The sequence below is a fragment of the Lathyrus oleraceus genome, chromosome 2, assembly GCF_024323335.1.
Source record: "Lathyrus oleraceus cultivar Zhongwan6 chromosome 2, CAAS_Psat_ZW6_1.0, whole genome shotgun sequence".
NCBI classification, from domain to species: domain Eukaryota; kingdom Viridiplantae; phylum Streptophyta; class Magnoliopsida; order Fabales; family Fabaceae; genus Lathyrus; species Lathyrus oleraceus.
Genome location: NC_066580.1, coordinates 427506996 through 427527212, shown reverse-complemented (window position 1 = coordinate 427527212; position 20217 = coordinate 427506996). Strand labels below are relative to the sequence as shown.

General features: G+C 33.7%; 1 protein-coding gene across 2 annotated transcripts; it reads right to left on the bottom strand.

Moving 5' to 3' along the window:
* Window positions 1-4621: 4621 nt before the first annotated feature.
* On the bottom strand, window positions 4622-7727 carry LOC127119927 (WAT1-related protein At4g19185). 2 transcript variants are annotated; one of them, XM_051050294.1, is made up of 7 exons: window positions 7231-7727; window positions 7058-7116; window positions 6831-6947; window positions 6084-6369; window positions 5783-5938; window positions 5387-5538; window positions 4622-5300 (listed from the first exon to the last, which is right to left on the bottom strand). In XM_051050294.1, exons 1-7 carry the CDS (start codon window positions 7411-7413, stop codon window positions 5099-5101), a joined length of 1155 nt encoding a protein of 384 aa, XP_050906251.1. In that variant the 5' UTR covers window positions 7414-7727; the 3' UTR covers window positions 4622-5098. The 2 variants fall into 2 exon arrangements, with proteins under 2 accessions (XP_050906251.1, XP_050906253.1); XM_051050296.1 differs by having other exon boundaries at window positions 7235-7281.
* Between the last annotated feature and the right edge of the window lie 12490 nt (window positions 7728-20217).

Below are 20217 nucleotides of genomic sequence, written 5' to 3'. Positions count from 1 at the left end.
TCATGATGTGTGTTGTTTGCCGTTTCCATTAATATGCTGGTTTGCCATTTCTGGAAAAGTTTTTCACGATGATGATGAACAAGATGATGAATGCGTTGCTGTAAAAATGCTGCCCAGTTACCTGCGGATTCACGTGCGGCCTTCATAGCCAGCCGCGAATTTTCCTGCGGAATTCCTGGGCTAGGGTTTTTTTATGAATTTGTTACTGTTGCATGGGCACGGACCAATAGAAACATTTCGTTTCCTTTGCCAAAACGACCGCGTTTTGTTTAAGTGGCCTGGGAATTACAAGTTTGCCATTCGTGGCATGTGACACATTGAATTAAGTTATTTCTTTTCCATTTTAATTTCATTTGATCATCAAACTTTGAAAAATCATATCTCATCCATTTTAATTCCAAATCTCATGGGAATTTTTGCATTGTGTTCATATGGATCTCTACTTTTTCATCATGATCTTTCCAGAATTTTGTGATCAATGGATTTTAATTGGTATTAGGGTTTGTGACATGTGCTCATATTTTGTACCTTTTGCCAAAACATTTGTGAAATGGTGATACTTTATCCAATGGCTCCCAAATTTTTTGTGCTCAAACTAGACACACTCATGGTGATTTTGGTGTAGAGTTTGTGAATTTATCATTGCTGGTTTGTGAGTTATGATTTTTTGAATTAGGGTATGACAATTTGTGTCACACCATTGATGTCCAACTTCATGATTTTCATTACCATGCTTCTTGAACTCAAATTGGTTTGAATTTTTGCATGAATGTACTCTTGGATGTCTAGTTTACATGTGAATTTTCTTGGAATTATTTGTGGCATTTCCTAATTGTTTGAGATTTTCTCCCCTGTTTAGTCATATGTTGACCTTTTGTGACACATGTTCCCATTTCATTTGTGAAATTCTCATACTTTATTGGATGAACATGAAATTTGATATGTGATTACTAGACATCTTAATCTTTGCCATGGTTTTAGTCCCATTCATTTATCATACACCATTTCTGATTTATGATTTTTCTAAGTGGATGCATGTTTGGTTGACTTCTTTGAGCATGTTCAAAATTGCTTTGACTTTCTGATTTTCATTGACTGCCTTCCATTTGTCCAAATGAGATGAAATTTGACATGCTTACCATGCTTTGGGTTGTGATTGATCATGATTTATTTGGTGATTTTTGGAAATGTTTAAGATTGGTTTTGATGCAAGTCTTGCTGTTGACTTCTTTGAGCTTCTAAATGCCACACCTTGACCTAATTTGTTCATGAAATGATGATAGTGATTGATATGAATGTGAACCCAATTGGTTGTGTTTCTTAATTGTTTGAACATGATTTTGGATGCTTACCACTTGCTGTTTTGACTTTCTCATTCATTTTTGACCCTAGGCTTGTCCTAGTGGTCCTGTTACTCACCTTTGAGCTTGTGTTTTCAGGTTGACCAACAAATGACCAATGAGACCAATTCTTTTTGATTGAGCTTGCTTGAATATCATTGTTTAACTTGTTTGTTTTGTAGGTGGCTTGGCTCACATGCTTTAAGCCTTGTACCTTGCACATTCATTTGCTTCTGACTAACTGTTAATGTCTGTTTCCTTTGATTTGAGTTGCATACTAACATCTGCTTGACTATTTCAGGTGCTTTTAGTTGCTCAGTTCCTTGTGAACTTTTGCTTTGCTTTGCTTATATAAGCAATTTGCATTGAGGTATACTCCTAATCTTCATGTAGTCTGGAAGACCTGGCCTGTTACTTGGCCAGGCAACTGTCTGAAGTCCTCCTTAAGAGGCAATGTTTGTGGATGTTTAATTTTGTCCTTGTATGGAGTCAAAGACCTCCTAAGTGAAGAGGCAATTGGCAGAACCCAAGGGATATGCAACCTATCCCCTGCTATTCAGTGTGTCTTCTGTTTTGCTCACACCACTGTGTTGATGCATTGCAGATACAAACCCAAGATCTTGTACAATTGTACAGTTGAGTCAGTTTCAAATGTGTAGAAGGGTTCCCACTTTCTGAACCCACACATTCTTGTCTTAAGCTCTCCCAGGCCAGGGATAAGAGCTGTGAAGTCTTATCTTCACTCACCCTTCATCTGCTTCACCTTAGCCCCTCAATGGCAAGGTTAAGAGCACATTCACCCAGTTCCAGAGGTTTGTTTGTTGAGGTTGATATGACCCCTCGACTAAAACCTAGCCTTGTTTGAGCCCCTTGCTTGTGTATAGTGTGTGCTACCTGTGCTTGTGTGTTTGTTTAACTTGCTTCCTGTGCAAGTTAGGGTTAGTTTAGACTTGCTTCCTGTGCGAGTTAGGTTTTGCTTGGCTTGCTTCCTGTGCAAGTTAAGTGTGTGTGTGGCTTGCTTCCTGTGCAAGTCATGATTAGGATAGGCTGGCTCCCTGTGCCAGTTAGCTAGAAACCTTAACTTAGGGATGATTTGCATGATAACATCTAGGCTCGAGTCGTAGTCTCCCTAGTGTTGTGTCTCCCTCTGTTATCTGGTTAGGCTAGTCCTTTATCCCTCCGTAGGGGAACTACGTCGCCCTGATCCTCATACCAGATGAGGTACGTAGGCAGGAGATGAGCAGATCTCTCCGGGCGCCCGTGTCTTTGTTTTATCTTGTTGTGTGCTTGGAAGCTGATGTAAGTCCATCGAGTGGCAGTTAGGTTCCAGTGTGCGTGCGTTTTGGTTCGGATGCTGATGTAAGTCCAGTGATTGGCATTCAGGCTCCATGTTTGCCTTTGCCAGTGTTTGTTTGTGTGTGTGTCAGCCGAGCTACGAATGCTCTGATTCTTCTCTCGTCCGAGAAGATACGTATGCATAGGATGCGACATCCTAGCGAGCATGTGTCGTTTCCCCAGTCCGAACTACTTCGACTCTGATGTCTATGCCTGATAGACTAAGTAGGCCCAGGATGCGATATCCTGCCGAGTCAGTTTCAGTCAGTTTCTTTTGTTTCTTTCAGCCAGTGTGTGTGAGTTTGAGCAGTGTTTTAGCAACCATTTATCCTTCCTTTTGTGCGTGGATCCCGTAGAGTACTACGGATGCGTAGGGGTGCTAATACCTTCCCTTCGCATAACCGACTCCCGAACCCATTCTCTTTGGTCGCGAGGCCATGTCTTTTCCCAGGTTTACTCTGAGCGTTTCCTTTCCCTCTTTTGGGATAAATAACGCACGGTGGCGGCTCTGTTGTTCTTGTTTTCCCGCCGGTTTTTCGCGTGATGCGACACAGTCTCCTCTGCTTTCGCCATTCTTACGGCCACCACCGCAGTGTACGTCCGACTCAGGCGGTTGTTTGCCATGATTGATTATGGAGGATCCAGTGTAGCATGTGCTAGGGAAGGCCACCTGTTGTGATCCGCCATAGGAGCCTAAACGAGTATGCGAAACGGGTCGGGTAACACCCCTAACCTACGACTATTGATACTATATTGAAAGATTATAGGTAAATGCTTTTATAATTTATTCCTCAGTATTTTTTATAGTGAGAATGCAATTAATTCTCTCTTTGAATTAAGGAGAAAATTATTATATTGGAAAATAAAAGAACATAATGAAATTCTCTAGAGTTGCCTAAAAAACAATAAAATGTGGAAATAAATATTGATGTATTCTCTGGGTGTAATAAACACGCTCCCGATACCCTTTAAATGATTCCGAGAGGTTTTTCGAAGATGCATCTCCGGATCCATCCCTAAAATTTACGGAAATGCATCTATGGACCATATTTAAAAAAAAAAGAAAAAAAAATATGACTGAATTATAAAGGATGATATGACTTAAAATGCGTCCGGAAATGCATTTCCGGACACAGGAATATCATTTTTTCGAGTTTCCAGAGATGTGAGGCGCATTCATAGAGGTGGAAAGAGTATCTCCCTTACAAATTTGGAAATTAGTGGACCGAAGTAAATCTAAGAAGGTCGTGTTAAATTGATTTTGAATAAATTGATTCTAAAGAATTATTTTAGACTAAAAGTGAGTTGAATGCTAAGTGGTTTATATTTGAATACATTCATGTAAAAGTGAATTCAATAGTAAATTTCAATGCTAAAATCATTGAAAAGCTACAAATTGTAGTTTCAAAAAAATTAATTAGTGAGGCAAAATCAAGTATACTTCTAGATAAACCAAATATGTCAAAATCAATTCTCCTTCCTTGAATCATTTTTGTCTCTTTCAAGAGGAACCAAATATACATTTAACAGAGTTGAATGAACACGAACTTTGAACCAATGTTCATAATTCAAAACGGCAAATCAGATAGAGGAGTGGATGCAAAATTAACGGTCAAGATAATGAAAGGTGGTCTCTCTACTCAAAAAAGAAAGACGGACTCCGTCATGAATATAGAAACAATTCAATCATAAATAGAGGGTTCAAATAAGAATCCAAATCATCTCATTCCCACTCTATACTTATAATAGCCTCCACACTCAAAGAAATCATACACCTTAGATACTTATCTCTAGCCCAATGCTAGCAGGGTACTTGTCTCGCTCTATTTCATATATTCAGTCAATCCAAACATAGCACAAAACTTTGCTATATGTTTGGGTTTTCTAAATTTTCTAGCTCAAATTGGCTACTGGCAATAAAATGAGCTTTGAGTTGAGGTAATGTATTCTGTCTTAAAAATAGTCATATCAACTTCTCTAATACTCAATACACTCAGATTGTACATCAGTACATGTCACAGAAAACATCATCTTACTTCAAGTAACACCAATAACCTTAACTAATGAAGACATTTGTTACTTTTCTACCTATAATAATGAGCAAAACATTAATAACTGTGATGACATTCGAATTTGTGTAGAAAATACATCTTAAAACATTGACTTGTCATCGCTTATATGCCAGTAAACATATTGATCACACTCCAAAAACCAATTTTTACAAGGCATTTACATTTTGAGTTAGAGGGCAAGTATCCGCGCAATGACAAAGTTGCTGTCTTGTGATCTGAAAGTCACACGTTCGAATCGTGAAAACAATTTCTCCTCTGAGGTAAGGCTGCGTATATTTACTTTTCTAGACTTTACTTCGTGGAAGCCTCGTGCACTAGGCTGTTCTTTATTGACATTCCATGATTTACATTTTAATCATACGATTTTGGGTTTGATGATGCGCTGGAGGACGCCCGAAATATTTGATTTCTTTGGTGTGCAGTTTTTTCATGAATAAGTGGTTCAGAAACCCAAGATTCATGAGAAGTAATTTCAACAATTGCCTGTTTTTCTTTATAAGACGCCCATGTAACAGTATAAAGACCAGCAATGATCAAAGATCCTCCTATGAGACTGTTATCACATGGATTATAGAAATGAGATGAATGAATCAATAAGTGGAAAGTAAAAGGAGGTGTATATAATTATATATACTATACCTTCCCAAATAAATTGGACTTCCAAGGAATATCTGAGACAGTAGAGCAGAAAATCCAGGTTGAAGTGGATTGTATAGGGAAACCAAAGCTGGTCCTAATATCTTGTTGCACCAACTAATGACTGCATAATTAAAGGCAGATGCAATAGTTCCCTGAACAAATAAGCAAAATCTGTCAAAATCGATCAAAATAATCTATTATTACCTTGGTCTCTAAATATAAGTCGCTTTTGAATTAAAAAAAGAGTCTCTATGTATAAGTGTTTTAGAAGATGAGAAATCGGAGTTGCACACGTTTTGACAGATAGTCACGTGAAGTGGACCAAATAATCTATAAGAGTAATGGCTAATAAGGGTTCGTGATATTGGAAACTGATTTAAAATCATAGTGACTTACAGCATAAACAATAGCAAGTATTTCTGATTGTGTCAAAATCCAGTCACTTGATAGATCCGTCATGAATAACGAGACCATTGCCATTAGTACAACTCCAAAGAAGAATGAATAAGCTGTCACAGATAAATTTGCAGGATACTTTTTTAATACTGGTGCCTGAAAATCATTAAATGAGATCTTGATCTAATTCTAAACCATTGGAATTTATCTGGAAAGGATCATTCCTGATAAGAACTATTATCAACAATCATAAAAGAATTAAAAAAAAGCATTTGATTGAAATAGCAATAAAGATAGATACCAGAATGGTTAGAAAAGCAGCCATGCACATGCAGTTCCCTATCAAGAACACAACTCCAAGTTCAAAATTATCTAATCCAAGATCCTTTAAACCACTGATCAACCATCCAGAAGGCTCTGGCAGACCACCAACATTTATTTCATTCTTTGGTATAATGACCAGTTCCGCATACCCTATCAACGACGGACCGCGATACAAAACCATCAATACGGCGCCCGAAACACAGATAAGAGTTCCTCCAACCTTTGCCAGACCTTCAAAACTCTTCAAATTCACTTTTTCTACACTGTATCATGCATAAGTTTATTAAGCTATGCCATTAGTTTACCTATGTGCATAAGAACACTTTTATGAGTGTGCATTTGTATGATTGTATATGTCTTCTACAAAAGATGAACTAATAATAAAAACTAAATTTGATACATTTATAATATAACGTATACATAAAGAGAAAGAGAAATGATTTTGAACAATCAAATTTAGACAAATTTCGCAACAACTTTGTAAGTGGTTAACACATTTCAAATTAGATAATTAATAGATATATTTAGTTGACATGGGTAAGGGTCAGGCCATCTTAAGATTTTGAAGGTCCTGGTTAGTCACAGTTCAACCGTGACAAAACAACCAGGAGCCTTATTTAATTATGGTTTATCTCTAACAAATCTATTATGAGGCTCTATTTAGCCACAATTTAGCGCATCTTGCACACCCTCGAAAGGGTTCTGGTGTAAGAGTGAAACTGACCTCATTATAACAGCAAAGAGAAAGGTAAAGACAGGAATAGCTGGTTGTAAGGCAGCTGCATAAGTTGGATTAGTATAACTTAAACCAATAAGAAACAAGAGCTGGTTACCAAATATCCTGATCAGAAATCAACAACAAGAAGAAAACATCAATGAAACACCAACAATAGAACTTGTATGTAAGAAAAATAGGAAATAAGATTGTACTGCAACATGAAAGGAACTTACCCAGTTAATCCAAGAAAGAAGAATGACAATAATAGCTTCTTAGTAATGGGTGGCCTTGTCTGTCTAAAGTCAAATTATACAATCAGAATACTTGAATCATAAATAAACTCGATAGTAATTCAGACACCAGACACGACTCTGACACCTCCTGACATATTAAAGATAAGGATGACTTGCCTTTCTTTGAAAAAAGCTATCGGAGAAAGGATGATGAGAGCAAGGAGATCCCTATAGAAGCAGAAGACAAGTTGGTTGACTCCAACATTAAGGGCCACTTTGGTGATGACGTGGTAGCCACCATATAATAGCTGCACAAACGCCATGCCCAAATGGGCCTTCCACTTGTCACCCCCCATTGAACAACTATCTATCTGTCTTGCAACTCCGACCAAAAAATATGGTTGGTTTGATGAAACAGTATAGTTGTTTTTTTCAGCTTTGATGTTGACTCAGGTGTTTGATTTTATCAACTTTCTGGGTTTACAAAACGAATATGGAAATTATGATCTTACCTCTAGCCTTTGACTTGATGTGGTTGTTAGGGAATATTGAAATTTTAAAAAATGGTGATATGAATTATTGAAATGCAGAGACGGCAGTTTAGTCACCGACGACACTAGTTTGTTTTTTTTTCTCACTAAATGATTGAGTTGGTATGTACTAATGCATTATTTATGTGCGGATATGTGAATAAATGAGGTTTATTTGGATAAACTTTATATATATATATTATATATATATATATATATATATATATATATATATATATATATATATATATATATATATATATATATCTATATATATATATATATATTATATATATATATATATATATATATATATATATATATATATATATATATCTATATATATATATATATAATATATATATATATATTGATGTTTGTAATGGTAAGAGTGTTTTCTATTTGTTTGAATTTTCCGGTGTCAGGTCGGTTAGTTGGAGAAAAATAAACATAGAGAAAAAAGAATAATACAATCACAACATAAGAGTATAATGTGAAAACTTAAAAATCGGAGAAAAAATCAGGATCATTGTCAATCGACAACCAAAGAATAAAATTGTGTGAAAATTATTATAAGACATAATTTACCCTCAATTAATTCAATCCATCAATATAGCACACTCTCCAAAATTAATATTTAACTACATCTCACAACATTAATACAAAGTATAAAAGAACAAAGAAAGTTAAATATAAGTTTAAAGTGGTTTTGACTTGTGCGTCTTAGAATAAGACACTTGAATTCTATATATAGTCTTAGACTCCTTCTTCCTTCACAAAACTAAGCGATATGAGACTTCAAAGAGCTTGTATCATATATATAGTCTTGAACTTTCTCTTCATTCAATAACTAAGCGATGTAGGATTTATTCAATATTTATATTTTCAACAAACTCCAACAATCTCAACCTTAATTTAAAAATAATACATAAATTTTCATTGTCTTCACCGACAATCATATCTACCATAAAGAATATCAACATGTATATTTTCAACCAATCTCAATAATTTCCACCTTGATTGTAAATAATACATCAACTTTCATTATTGTCACTGACAATCATAGTTTTAAAAATTACCACACTCTCTCATGAAGAATATATTTCACTTGAAGATAAATCACTTCAAGAATTTCACATTGTCATCACTGATAATCATATACTTTATCATGAAGAATAAATTTCAGTTGAAGTTAAATCAATCCAAGAATTTCACATGTCAAAAACTACGTTGAAAATTTATGGTGCAACTTCCTTGTTGGCAGGAAACTCTTAAATCATCGACAAAATCTTGAATCTTGTGTAATCTTGATTGTATCAACACATCTTTAACTTGCACTTTCCATAAGTCAAAAAAAAATTCTTCCATCAATTTTCTCTAACCCAAACTGCACAACAAAATTTGTGACTGCAATTCAACAACTCTTTCACAACACTACCTTTCTTTTTTGATGTGGAAGATCAAACAAAACTGCAACTACGGAGGATATTAAGAACACTTATCTCCGGATCGAACCAAAAGTTCTGATACCAGTTGTTAAAAAAAATAAAACATAAAGAAAAAAGATGAGCACGGTCATAACACAAGAACAACGTGGAAACGGATAAAAAATCACGCTCGTTGAAAATTATTACAACACATAATATACCGTCAACTTACTCAGACCCCAATACACCACACCCTCAAAAATAAATATTTAACTACATCTCACAACACTTTAATACAAAAGTATATAGAAGTATAAGAGAACAAAGAAAGTCAAATACAGACTTAAAATGCTTTTGATTGGTGTATCTTGAAATGAAGAACTTAAATCATATATATAGCTTTGAACTCCCTCTTCCTTCACAAAACTAAATGGTATGAGACTTCAAAGAACTTGTATCCAGGGACAGAGGGACATGTAATACTATGGGGCATGTGCCCCCACTATGTTTATATATATATATATATATATATATATATAATATATATATATATATATATATATATATATATATATATATATATATATATATATATATATATATATAATTTATCAAAATAATATTTAATTAAAATCTTATATTTTAAATTAATTGAAATGATATTACTATTATAAATATATTATTAAAAATTAGGTAAAAATAATAAAATATATGAATATTTGTTTAGGATACTGGTCGAAAACTGATGTGAGTTTTTTATTTTCAATAATTAAATCAAAGCATATCAGATTAAATAAATTCAAATTGTTTTTTTTTATAATTTCAAAATAGTTTTTCTCTAAATCTTTAAAAAAATTGATTTATATGATTTTATATTAATATTATGATCTCATAAAAAATGCATAAAAAATATTCTTTTTTATAATAAAATTAGGAAAAAATTACAAAAATAAAAAATTTAGAAAATTATTAAATATTTTTGTAAAGATAAATTTTATTTAAAAACAAATATAATATATATTTATGATTCAAAAATAAATATAATATATATTTATGATATTAAAATAAATAGAAATAAATTTATATATTAATATATTGCCCCCACAGTTCAAAATCTCTGGGTCCGTCTTTGTTTGTATCCTATATATAGTTTTGGACTCTTTCTTTATTCACAAAACTAAACGATGTGAGACTTATTCAACATATATATTTTCAACCAACCCCATCACAATTAACTTGGAAAGACAATTTAGACGGTATCTATACTATTCGAGATGGTTATAACTGACTCAATACACTTGAATTTGTTCAGAATACAACATACAATAATTCTTGAAAGTGTGTGTGGCATATTCCTCCTCCCGAAAAGGTGATATTCTTCCTTTGAACGATTTTGTATAATCTCTTCCTATAAGATCGATGTTGTGTCATCGTGGTACGCTCAAGACGAATCTTTGTCCTAAATACAATCAAAAATATTTTATATTAAAAAATATATTTATATTAAAAACAAAAATAATACATATTTCTTTTTTTTACACAAAATAATACACATTTCTATTACATAATAAACGTAAGAAATCGAACATGGCAACACAATATTCCTTAAATCATAGGTTAAAATAGAAGTTAAAAAAAGAGAAAAATATAATAAAAAAATTAAATGGTCAAAATTTTTAAGTAGTTGTTAATCTAGGTTTTTTTTTTAATATTTGCCATAATTGAAAGCTAGATCTTTAACTACTTTAACTCTTTAGCACTCTTAGTACAATTAATTCAAATTAGATGAATTATGAATCACTCGTTACTAGAGAAAAGAGAAAAAAGTAACGTGTAAATGCAAGTGTATACTAATGCATAACTTGAATATGCAATGTGTAAATTAAATCTCCTTACTAGAAAAATGTAAATGACTTGTGTCTTAAAGAAGTAAAGTGTTGCGTGGATTGTCGTGATAATAAAGGTCATTATTAAGTTTTCTTAAATGATGTATTTAAATTTTTATTATAATATTAATTTATTTTTTAATTCTACCATTTAATTAATATAACTTTTCTTATTTCCAATACAAGATAAAGAGTAATCTAATAAAAATATTATTTTAGTTTTTTCTTTTATGCACTTTTTTAACATGTATAAAATTATTAAATGAATCACTCTTCGTAAGATGGATGGAGTAATTGTTATTGGTAGTTGACTTGAAATTGTGGACTCAAATTACAAATTCATCAAATCATTTTTAAATAATTCACACTATTTGTTTAGGATGAGATGACCAAAATCAATCATGAATATTTTCAATACGCTCAATAAAGTTTTTGGTCGCATTCTAAGATTTTACATCTGAATTGTTGAAATTAATTTTGATAGAACAAGATTCAATCAGTTTCTTGATTGATGTAAGATTCTTGTTCTTCTCTTTTCACTCGAGTAATTCAACCATACATTGGTTGCAAGACGATTCCCTCGCACAATGATTTGAGAATAAATATAATGTTGATGTAACGAGGGAGAAGATAGAATTGAGAGAGAGTATGAGTTATCAAAGTGAAAGAAGGAAAGTTTTATTAATAAATAATATAGAGTTTATTTCTGTCTATATTGTGCTGGTTACAAATGCAGGGTATCTCCCTATTTATAATGAGACTACTAGCACATCACACAATCTCAAACTCACTTATTATTTTCAACAAATTGTTATTCAACTATGTTGAATACATGTTGCTTCGATTACGCCGAGTTGTATTCGAATCTTTGTCGAATACATGCACTTTCGTCTGCTATAAGATGCATTCGACCTTATGTTAAATACATGTAAATTCAACTATTACAAATTATATTCGACTACTACTCTAACGACTACGTTTGATTTCGCCTTTGTCGAATCGTGCATCTTACAAACATGCTTAACACAAATAATTACATATTTAACACATCACTTAATTCATTATGTCTAAGCTATCTACATTCATCATATTTCTCAATCTCTTGAAGAATTCCACCTGCACAATCTTTGTCATGATGTCTGCAATTTGATTCTCAGTTCTGTTGTGTTTCAAGTTCAATTTCCCATTTGCTACTTTCTATCTAAGATAATGGAATCTCATCTCAATTTATTTGCTTCTTCCACGTGCTATCGGGTTCTTGGCCAAATTGATAAAAGACATATCATTAATCTTCATGATCATTTCTCCATGATTCTCACCTGCAATCTCTTCGATCAGATTCACCATCCATGTTGCTTGACACGTACAAAGAGAGATAACTATGTACTCAACCATACATGATGACATCGATGCAACTGGCTCTTTTCTTGATCTTCAAGCAACTAGTTCACCACCTAGCATAAACACATAACCAATTGTGGATTTCTACCCTAAGTATCACTAACCAACTTGAATCAGTGTATCTCACTAGTTTGCATTTCTTTCCTTCATCTACTGCATGAAAAAAAATTCCATAATCTAGTGTTCCTTTAAGATACCTTAGTATCCTCTTGGTCGTTGCAAGATGAGACACATGTGGGTTTTGCATGAACCTACTCACCATGCCTACATTGTATGCTAGATCAGGTCTTGTGTGACAAAGGTATCTTAATGATCCAATGAGTCTTCTATACTTATTTGGATTGAATTCATCTTTATCTGGATCCTTTTTCAATTGCAAACTTGGTTCAGCTGGTGTCGAAGTTGCACTGCAATCCTCCATCTCAACTCTTTTGACTATCTCACTTGCATATCTTCTTTGGTGCAGCATAAAGTCTCTGCTACTATTGTAGAATTCGATATCAAGGAAATATGAGATGTTACCCAAGTAAGACATTTCAAATTCTTGCTCATGTCACATTTAAAGTCTTCGATCTCCTTTTTGCAGTTGCATGTTATCAACATGCCATCTACTTATAGACAAAGTATGAGTTGTTCACTATTTCTTCTTCTAACATATACATCATGCTTATTTGTGCACTTTACAAACTCATTCTCCTTTAGAAAGTTGTTTGTATTCTTATTCCAAGCTCTTAGAGCTTGTTTGAGTCCATATAGGACTTGATGCAACCTGTATACCTTGCTTTTTTGGTCTTGCTTCACAAAACCGATTGTTTGTGCTACATAAACTTATCCATCTAAAGGGTCATTCAGGAATGCACATTTCACATCCATCTGACACATATACTAGTATTTCATGTTTGTTAGGCCAACAACCAACCTAATTGTTTCGATCCTAACATTTGGTGCAAAAACTTCATCAAAGTTGATTCCTCTCTCTGAAGAAATTATTCGACTACAAGTCTTGCTTTGTGTCTAGTTACCTCTCCTTTTGAATTCATATCCACTTTATACACCCACTTCACATCAATTGCCTTCGTACCTTCTGGAAATTGGACTATTGACCATGTTTTCTTGACTTGTATGGACTTCAGTTCCTCCATCATGGCTTGCATCCATTTTGAGTCCTTTAATGCCTCAGTTACATTGGTTGGCTCAATATCTGCATAGAAATTGTAGTGTACCAATTTACCTTCATCATTTACCACATCATTTAATGTGATCACACATTCTTGTAGCCTTGCATGCATGTTTCTCTCCTTTTGAGGAATGCTTGTGTCTGCTTGAATTTTGCCTTCTTTTGGTCGAATTCCACTATCAGTTTCACTAGTTGGTTCATCACGTAGGATTCTCATTGAATCCTTCTTGACATTTTCATTTCAATCCCACTCCTTCATCTCATCTATGATGACACCTATGTTGATCACAACTTGCATGTTCAAAGGATAGAATAATTTGTATACACCAGTTGAGTGATATCCTATCACTACTATAAAAAAACACATGTAGCCTCAGAAGCAAAGTTGATTTAACCTCAGTTAAATAAGCGAGGTAGTGAAGAGCGTCATGGAAATCTAGCATTTTAGCTCTCGATTTAAAAATAACTTAGGGGATAGTTGAAATGGTCATGGGTTTGATCCCTAGCAATAGTTTTTTTATGTATTATCCAAATAAGCATCATATATCTCTCAGTTTAATAACAAAACTGAGGGGAAAGATATATTATTATTATTTTTAAATACTCATTATATTGTTTACACATAATATTAATAAATTAATTTATTTACAAACTACATTATTTACATAGGATATTACAATGTTTACACAGAATATTAAATTTTTTCTCCATCGTCATCATTGTCAGTGAAGAACAAATGATGGATATCTTGGGAAAGAACAAATGTTAGGGATCATCATTTCATTTATGTTGGGGAAGATCAAATGTCTAATATAAAACAAACAAAAAAGGTTAGATAAATAAAATGAATATTCAGTTATATGATTATTTAAGAATACAAACCTTAAACCCATATAATTTGTTGCTCTTGCAATCCATCCTTGAGAATTTTTTCCAAACAAAATAAACGTCTTTTTAAGTTTCAAAGTTTTCATTATCAAATTTTAATATTCACAATCCTTTTATAACGAGGGTTTTAGGTTTCACGAGGATCACTAATGGAAGTATCTTAAGTGTTGATACTCATTAAATGAATGACAAATATTTGTTTAAGGACGGTGAAAAAACTAAATAAACACGCTTATAATTTACCTCGGTTATTACTCAAACCGAGGTAAAACATGTTTCTTTTTAAATAAAAAACAATAAAATATGTTTCAACTCAAGTGCCACATGTCTCTCAATTTCTTTTAAAAATCGAGGGGAAAGAGCTTTTTTTTATATACTTACATTGTTCACATGAAATATTAAAATAAATAGTTTAAACAAATCAAGATTTTAACAATAGATTTTTGGAGAACAACATATCTTTTCAAATTTCTGATAAGTTATTTTTTCCAACTAAGAGAATTTTATTTTTGTACTAGCAATCTATCCTATAGAGATTTCATTATCTCGAACAAATGCTTTCATGGCAAAGAGAACATGGAATAGAACATGAAACAGAAATTGATGATTGTGTTTAGGAATTTTTTTAGCAATGTTGTCAACCGAGGAAGGCAATAAATTTCTCAATGTATTCTTTGATTGACAACATAAGAAGGTTATTACAAAAATACAACATCATTATGTGAGATAGATTGTAAGGGCAGAAAAAATATTGTGTTCAAGATTGAAGAATATTGAAGATTTTTTCTATCTTGTAATTCATCCTAAAGAATGATTCGTAAGACTTTGGAGCGGCTACATATAAGTTAGGTTTACGGTAAAATCTTATTAATGAGTGTTTTTATAGTAAAATATGATAATATAATCCATCAGTTATTAAATATATTTGAAGTTATAGATCATTAATTTAAAAATTAAAAATTAAATAAAAATAAAGGCACTACTTTTAAAGAAATAAAAACATAAATTGTTGTTGTTGGGATTCGAAGCATGTCCTAAATTATTTCCCCCCTCAGTTATATTAAGAAACCGAGGGAATATGTGATATTTAGTAAAAATAAATAAAACATGGCTCGCTTTGACCTTTTACCTCGGTTTTTGGGTGAGGTGAAAGCTTTGTCATGAAATATATTATTTGTAGTAGTGTATCAGGATCATTTGGCTTGACCTGTCATCAAGTTTCCTTCTCAACTAGTCAAGTACATGTCTATGTGATATGGATACAAACACCATCAGATGACTTAAACTAGACTTGACATTAGACTCCTATTTTTCTGGTGTGATTCCTTATAGCTTCTTCTTTGGACATATGTTCAAGATGTATGTTGAAGTTGACACAACTTCATCACATAACTCATTTGGTAGATGCTTGCCCTTTAACATTCTCCTTATCATGTTCATGATGATCATGTTATTCCTTTCAACAATACCATTTTGTTGAGGAGTGTATGGTGGAACCACCTCATGCATAACCGCTTCTCATTCACATAATACATCAAAGTCTCCTGACACATATTCTCTACCACCATAAGTCCTCAAAGTCTTGATTTTCTGGTCACGTTGTCTCTCCACCATAGTTTTGACCTTGGTGAATTCCCCAATCACATCACTTTTCTTCTTGATTAGGTATGTCCATAATTTTTGACTTAAATCATTTATGAATGTAACAAAGTACTTGTCACTCCAATTGTATCTACCTGAAGAGGACCACTCACATCTTAATATACGACCTCAAGAGTGGCTTTCAAATTACTTCATGCATCTTTGCTGAAGTTGTTCTTATGTTTGTTTTCCTGAACACATTCTTCACATATTTCATTGAAGGAGAATAGCGACCCAAAACACAGCGAAAATTAAAAAAAAACTCCTTTAGTGATCCTTACGAATGGGCATGATCAGTGATAGAATTGTTACCTCTTGTGGCGATTGAAACTTTTGATGCAGATCTAAGGAGTAATCATGAATGTTGAATGGTGACAACGCCTCTACTCGGTCCACACGAACGGATTCCTTCAATCTCAGTGTTAGCTGCTACGAATGAAGGTTGTGAGTGTGTGTGTGTGTGTGTGTGTGTGTGTGTGTGGTGTGTGTGTGAGAGAGAGAGAGAGAGAGAGAGAGAAATGGAATATCAACTGCATAAATGCTTCTGCACAAGGGTTCTATTTATAGAACCACTTGTGTGGGCTGCAAGCTAAAAAACCCACTTAAGTGTATGTGACCCATATCTTATGATATGCCAAAATCACTTAAGCGCATGGTACCTTACCATATTTCATATTCTACTCAAGTACACCGTACCTTACGATGTTCTACAATTCACTTAAGTGCATTGTACCTTACGGTGTTCCTTATTTACTGTATCTCTCATCAATCCGTCCTTTTGTGTGTGACCCTGTAGGTTTTCGCGACATTAGCAATTATATTAAATCACATATTTAACATAATGAACAGTGAGCGGTATCTAGCAACACATCACTGCCACCCAAGACACGAAAATGTCATGTGATCTGACAAATCCTTTTGTGATAATACTTATGTGTATAATTACCCTTTTGCCCCTATGTCTATATTGAACACAAGGCATAGACTGTGTCATCCTTGTCCAGTTCAATATTGGGCCCGTAGACATTTATCATGTTACGCAGGATGGGCAAATTCCATCTAGGTCACTCATGTCCCTCAACATGCTTCATGGAGTACCCATCAACTATCTTTATGGTCATCCAGTTACAGACAACGTTTGATCAACAATAAAGCACCCGACTCTACATCTAGGGTCCATAGTGGTTTCAGGTCGAAGGTTGGTATATACCACTATCACCATGAGAATAACTTATGACACTTTGCATAACATTCTATATAGTATTCTCATAGCGGGTCAATCCAGTATAAATGTTACTCTTAATATTCATACTTATGTTTAAGACTTGATAACTCCTTATCCATGATCCATGAGATGTGATCACCAGTCTGTATACATAATAGTCTTTAATGCTTTAATGTTATCCCACTTTACAACAAAGCTCGGCTACGAATACTTTAAGAATAGTGTCCTTATGCTTAATGGGATCTCATGATTAAGTCACACTTGATACATTAAACGGACTAGCTATTCTATGGACTTTATTAAACAAACATAATAAAGAAAAAGCCTTTTATTATTAATAAATAATTCGATACAAGTACCAAAAGTATTGGCCTCTAGGGCTTACACCAACTTCATTTCCTGAACACATTCTTCACATACTTCATTTGGAATCTCGATTTTTGGTAGACCTGAAACCATGTTTCTTCTCTTCAGATTACTAATGTCATTGAAGTTGAGATTTCCAAGTTTGTAGTACCATAGTCATTCATACATGCTAATTGTAGTTTCTAGACACTTGTGTTCCATCACATCAACTTCAATCTCGAAGGTTCTATTTTGAGACATGGGTGCCTTAGAGATTAACTTGCCACTTGAGTCGAGTATATCATTTTATATTCTATCAACACTTTGTAATTCTTTTAGATCAGTTTCCATATGCAGAGCAAAATTCTCTTTATGCTTGGTATGTACAATACATTGGAAATCACTAATATTTTTCCATCTTTCCTCATGATCGAAACATCACTAATACCTTCAGCAGCCAGGGTATTGTCATTTGCAAATTTCACCTTATTCTTCATAGAGGGATTGATGTTGGCAAACCAATCTCTCCTTCCAGTCATGTATGATGAGCAACCTGAGTCCAAGTATCATTGATCTTTGAATCTTTCTTCATCTTTTGTTGTGACCATTAGCAACACTTTTTATTCTTCGTGTTTTACAAGTCTTACATATCTTTCTCAATTATTTCTTTTGTTTTTAGGATAATCACTAGCATAATGACCAAGCTTCTAACAATTGAAGCATTAGATATGACTTTTATTAGGTTTCCTTTCACCACATCTTCCTTTACCTGCAGCACCACCTCTGTGATTGCTTTGGTTTGTGGGTTGTCTCTGATTCGATGGATTTCATTCTTGTTGGTAACTCCAGTCACGCCGCAAAAAATACGTGAGCACATTGCACGCTCGAAGATACAACAGAGTCGCCACCAAACTTTATTTATTCCCGAAGGAAAAGGAAAATTTTGATAAAACCCAGGGGAAAATTATTTTGAAAAAAGGTATGTGTGATAAAGAAAAAGAAATAGTTGATTGAATAGAATAAAGAAATGAAATAATTGCTTGTAAAAAGGAGTTGTGAAATTAGTAAAGTGTTGTCTGGACCAAATGTTGTGTTGTTTGGTTCCATAGGGTAGGTGTATATGAACCAAAGGATATGGTGTTAACCAATAGGTGGTGTGGCCAATGCGAAATTATAGGATTTCTCCTAGATCCAGGGATCAAGACCTACAAAAGGGGGGATTGCCAGAGCATAGAGCTCCATAGGACAGTGCATGAGGTTACCAGAGCACAAGGCTTCAAAGGGAAATGCATGAAAGTTGCTAGAGCACAGGGTTTCATAGAGCAATGCATGAAGAGATTCATTCAGATATGGGTGTTTAACCATGATGTGATTAACCCAAAGAATGTATGGATGTCAAAGATAATGTTGTATTTGATACAGAGAGGAAATGTATTGTTGATGAAGATTGTTGCAATGTTGAGATATTGCATGTGGGAAAGAAGACTTGACAGTTATTGAATTTGAATTGCACTAAAATCTATGAACGAATGTGGATACTCTAAATAACTAGGGTCTACGCCTCGTATGCAAAGGTACTTAGAACAATGATAGAAATAAGCTAGACAAAATTGAAAAAAGTAGGGCACATTTTGGGGCATGACAACTCCTACCATTTGAATTGTTGTAACCTCTTATACCTTTGTTGGATTTCCATCTTCTTTTACCTTTCTTTTCTTTTGTTGATTGTGCATGCAAAACTACATCATCTTTCGTCTTGCTTGCAGACCTTCTAACAATTCTACGTTCATGATATTCAAGCATCCCTTGAAGCTCTTCTTTTGTCATGCTTGATAGATCCTTCGATTCTTTTATGACTACAACCACATGATCTAATTTTGGAAGCAATAACCTCAAGATCTTTGCAACTATCGATGTTGATGTCAAAACTTCTCCACACATCTTGATTTGATTAATTAGTCTTGTTACCCTAGTGAAGAAATCATCCACATTTTTACTTTCCATCTGAGCCAACTCATGCGTTCTTTTGTGAGTTTGTAACCTCACTCATTTCACCTTCTCATCACCTCCAAATAGTTTCTTTATGATGTCAATGCTTCCTTCGACGAGTCTACATCACCAACTTTCTCAAAGTTGTTTGGATCAACGGATTGATAGATTTATAAAAGAGAGCTTTATAATATTTCTTCTTCAAATATTTATGTGCAACCTTTTATTCACCCATGACATTGTTCCCAATTGATGTCATTCCATTCTTCACAAGATCCCAAACATTTTGATAGCATAAGACATTCTTACTCTACTTACACAAATGATCATAATTCTTGTCATTCAAGATGGGAAGAGTTATTGAAAAATACAAGTTTGGATGAGAAGTCATTGTTCTATGCCTCCCAAGAATCGCAGTCAAGGCTTTAGATGTCAGATGTTGGAATCAATCTTGATAGAACAAGATTCAATCATTATCTTTATTGATCCAAGATTCTCGTTCTTTTGTCTTCACTTGAATGATTCAACCACACATTGGTTGCAAGATGGTTCCCTTGCACAATAATTTGAGAAGAAAGATAATTTTGATGTAATGATGGAGAAGATAGGATTGACTGGGAGTATGAGTTATCGAAGTGAAAGGAGAACATT

Bases quoted from the DNA above. Each gene is read 5' to 3' on its own strand.
- LOC127119927 (XM_051050294.1), bottom strand. From the start codon at position 7,413: ATGGGGGGTGACAAGTGGAAGGCCCATTTGGGCATGGCGTTTGTGCAG. The intron at 5,939-6,083 runs GTATCTATCTTT...AATGATTTTCAG, and splicing joins CTGCTTTTCTAACCATTCTG to GCACCAGTATTAAAAAAGTA. The intron at 5,301-5,386 runs GTATAGTATATA...ATGTGATAACAG, and splicing joins AGTCCAATTTATTTGGGAAG to TCTCATAGGAGGATCTTTGA.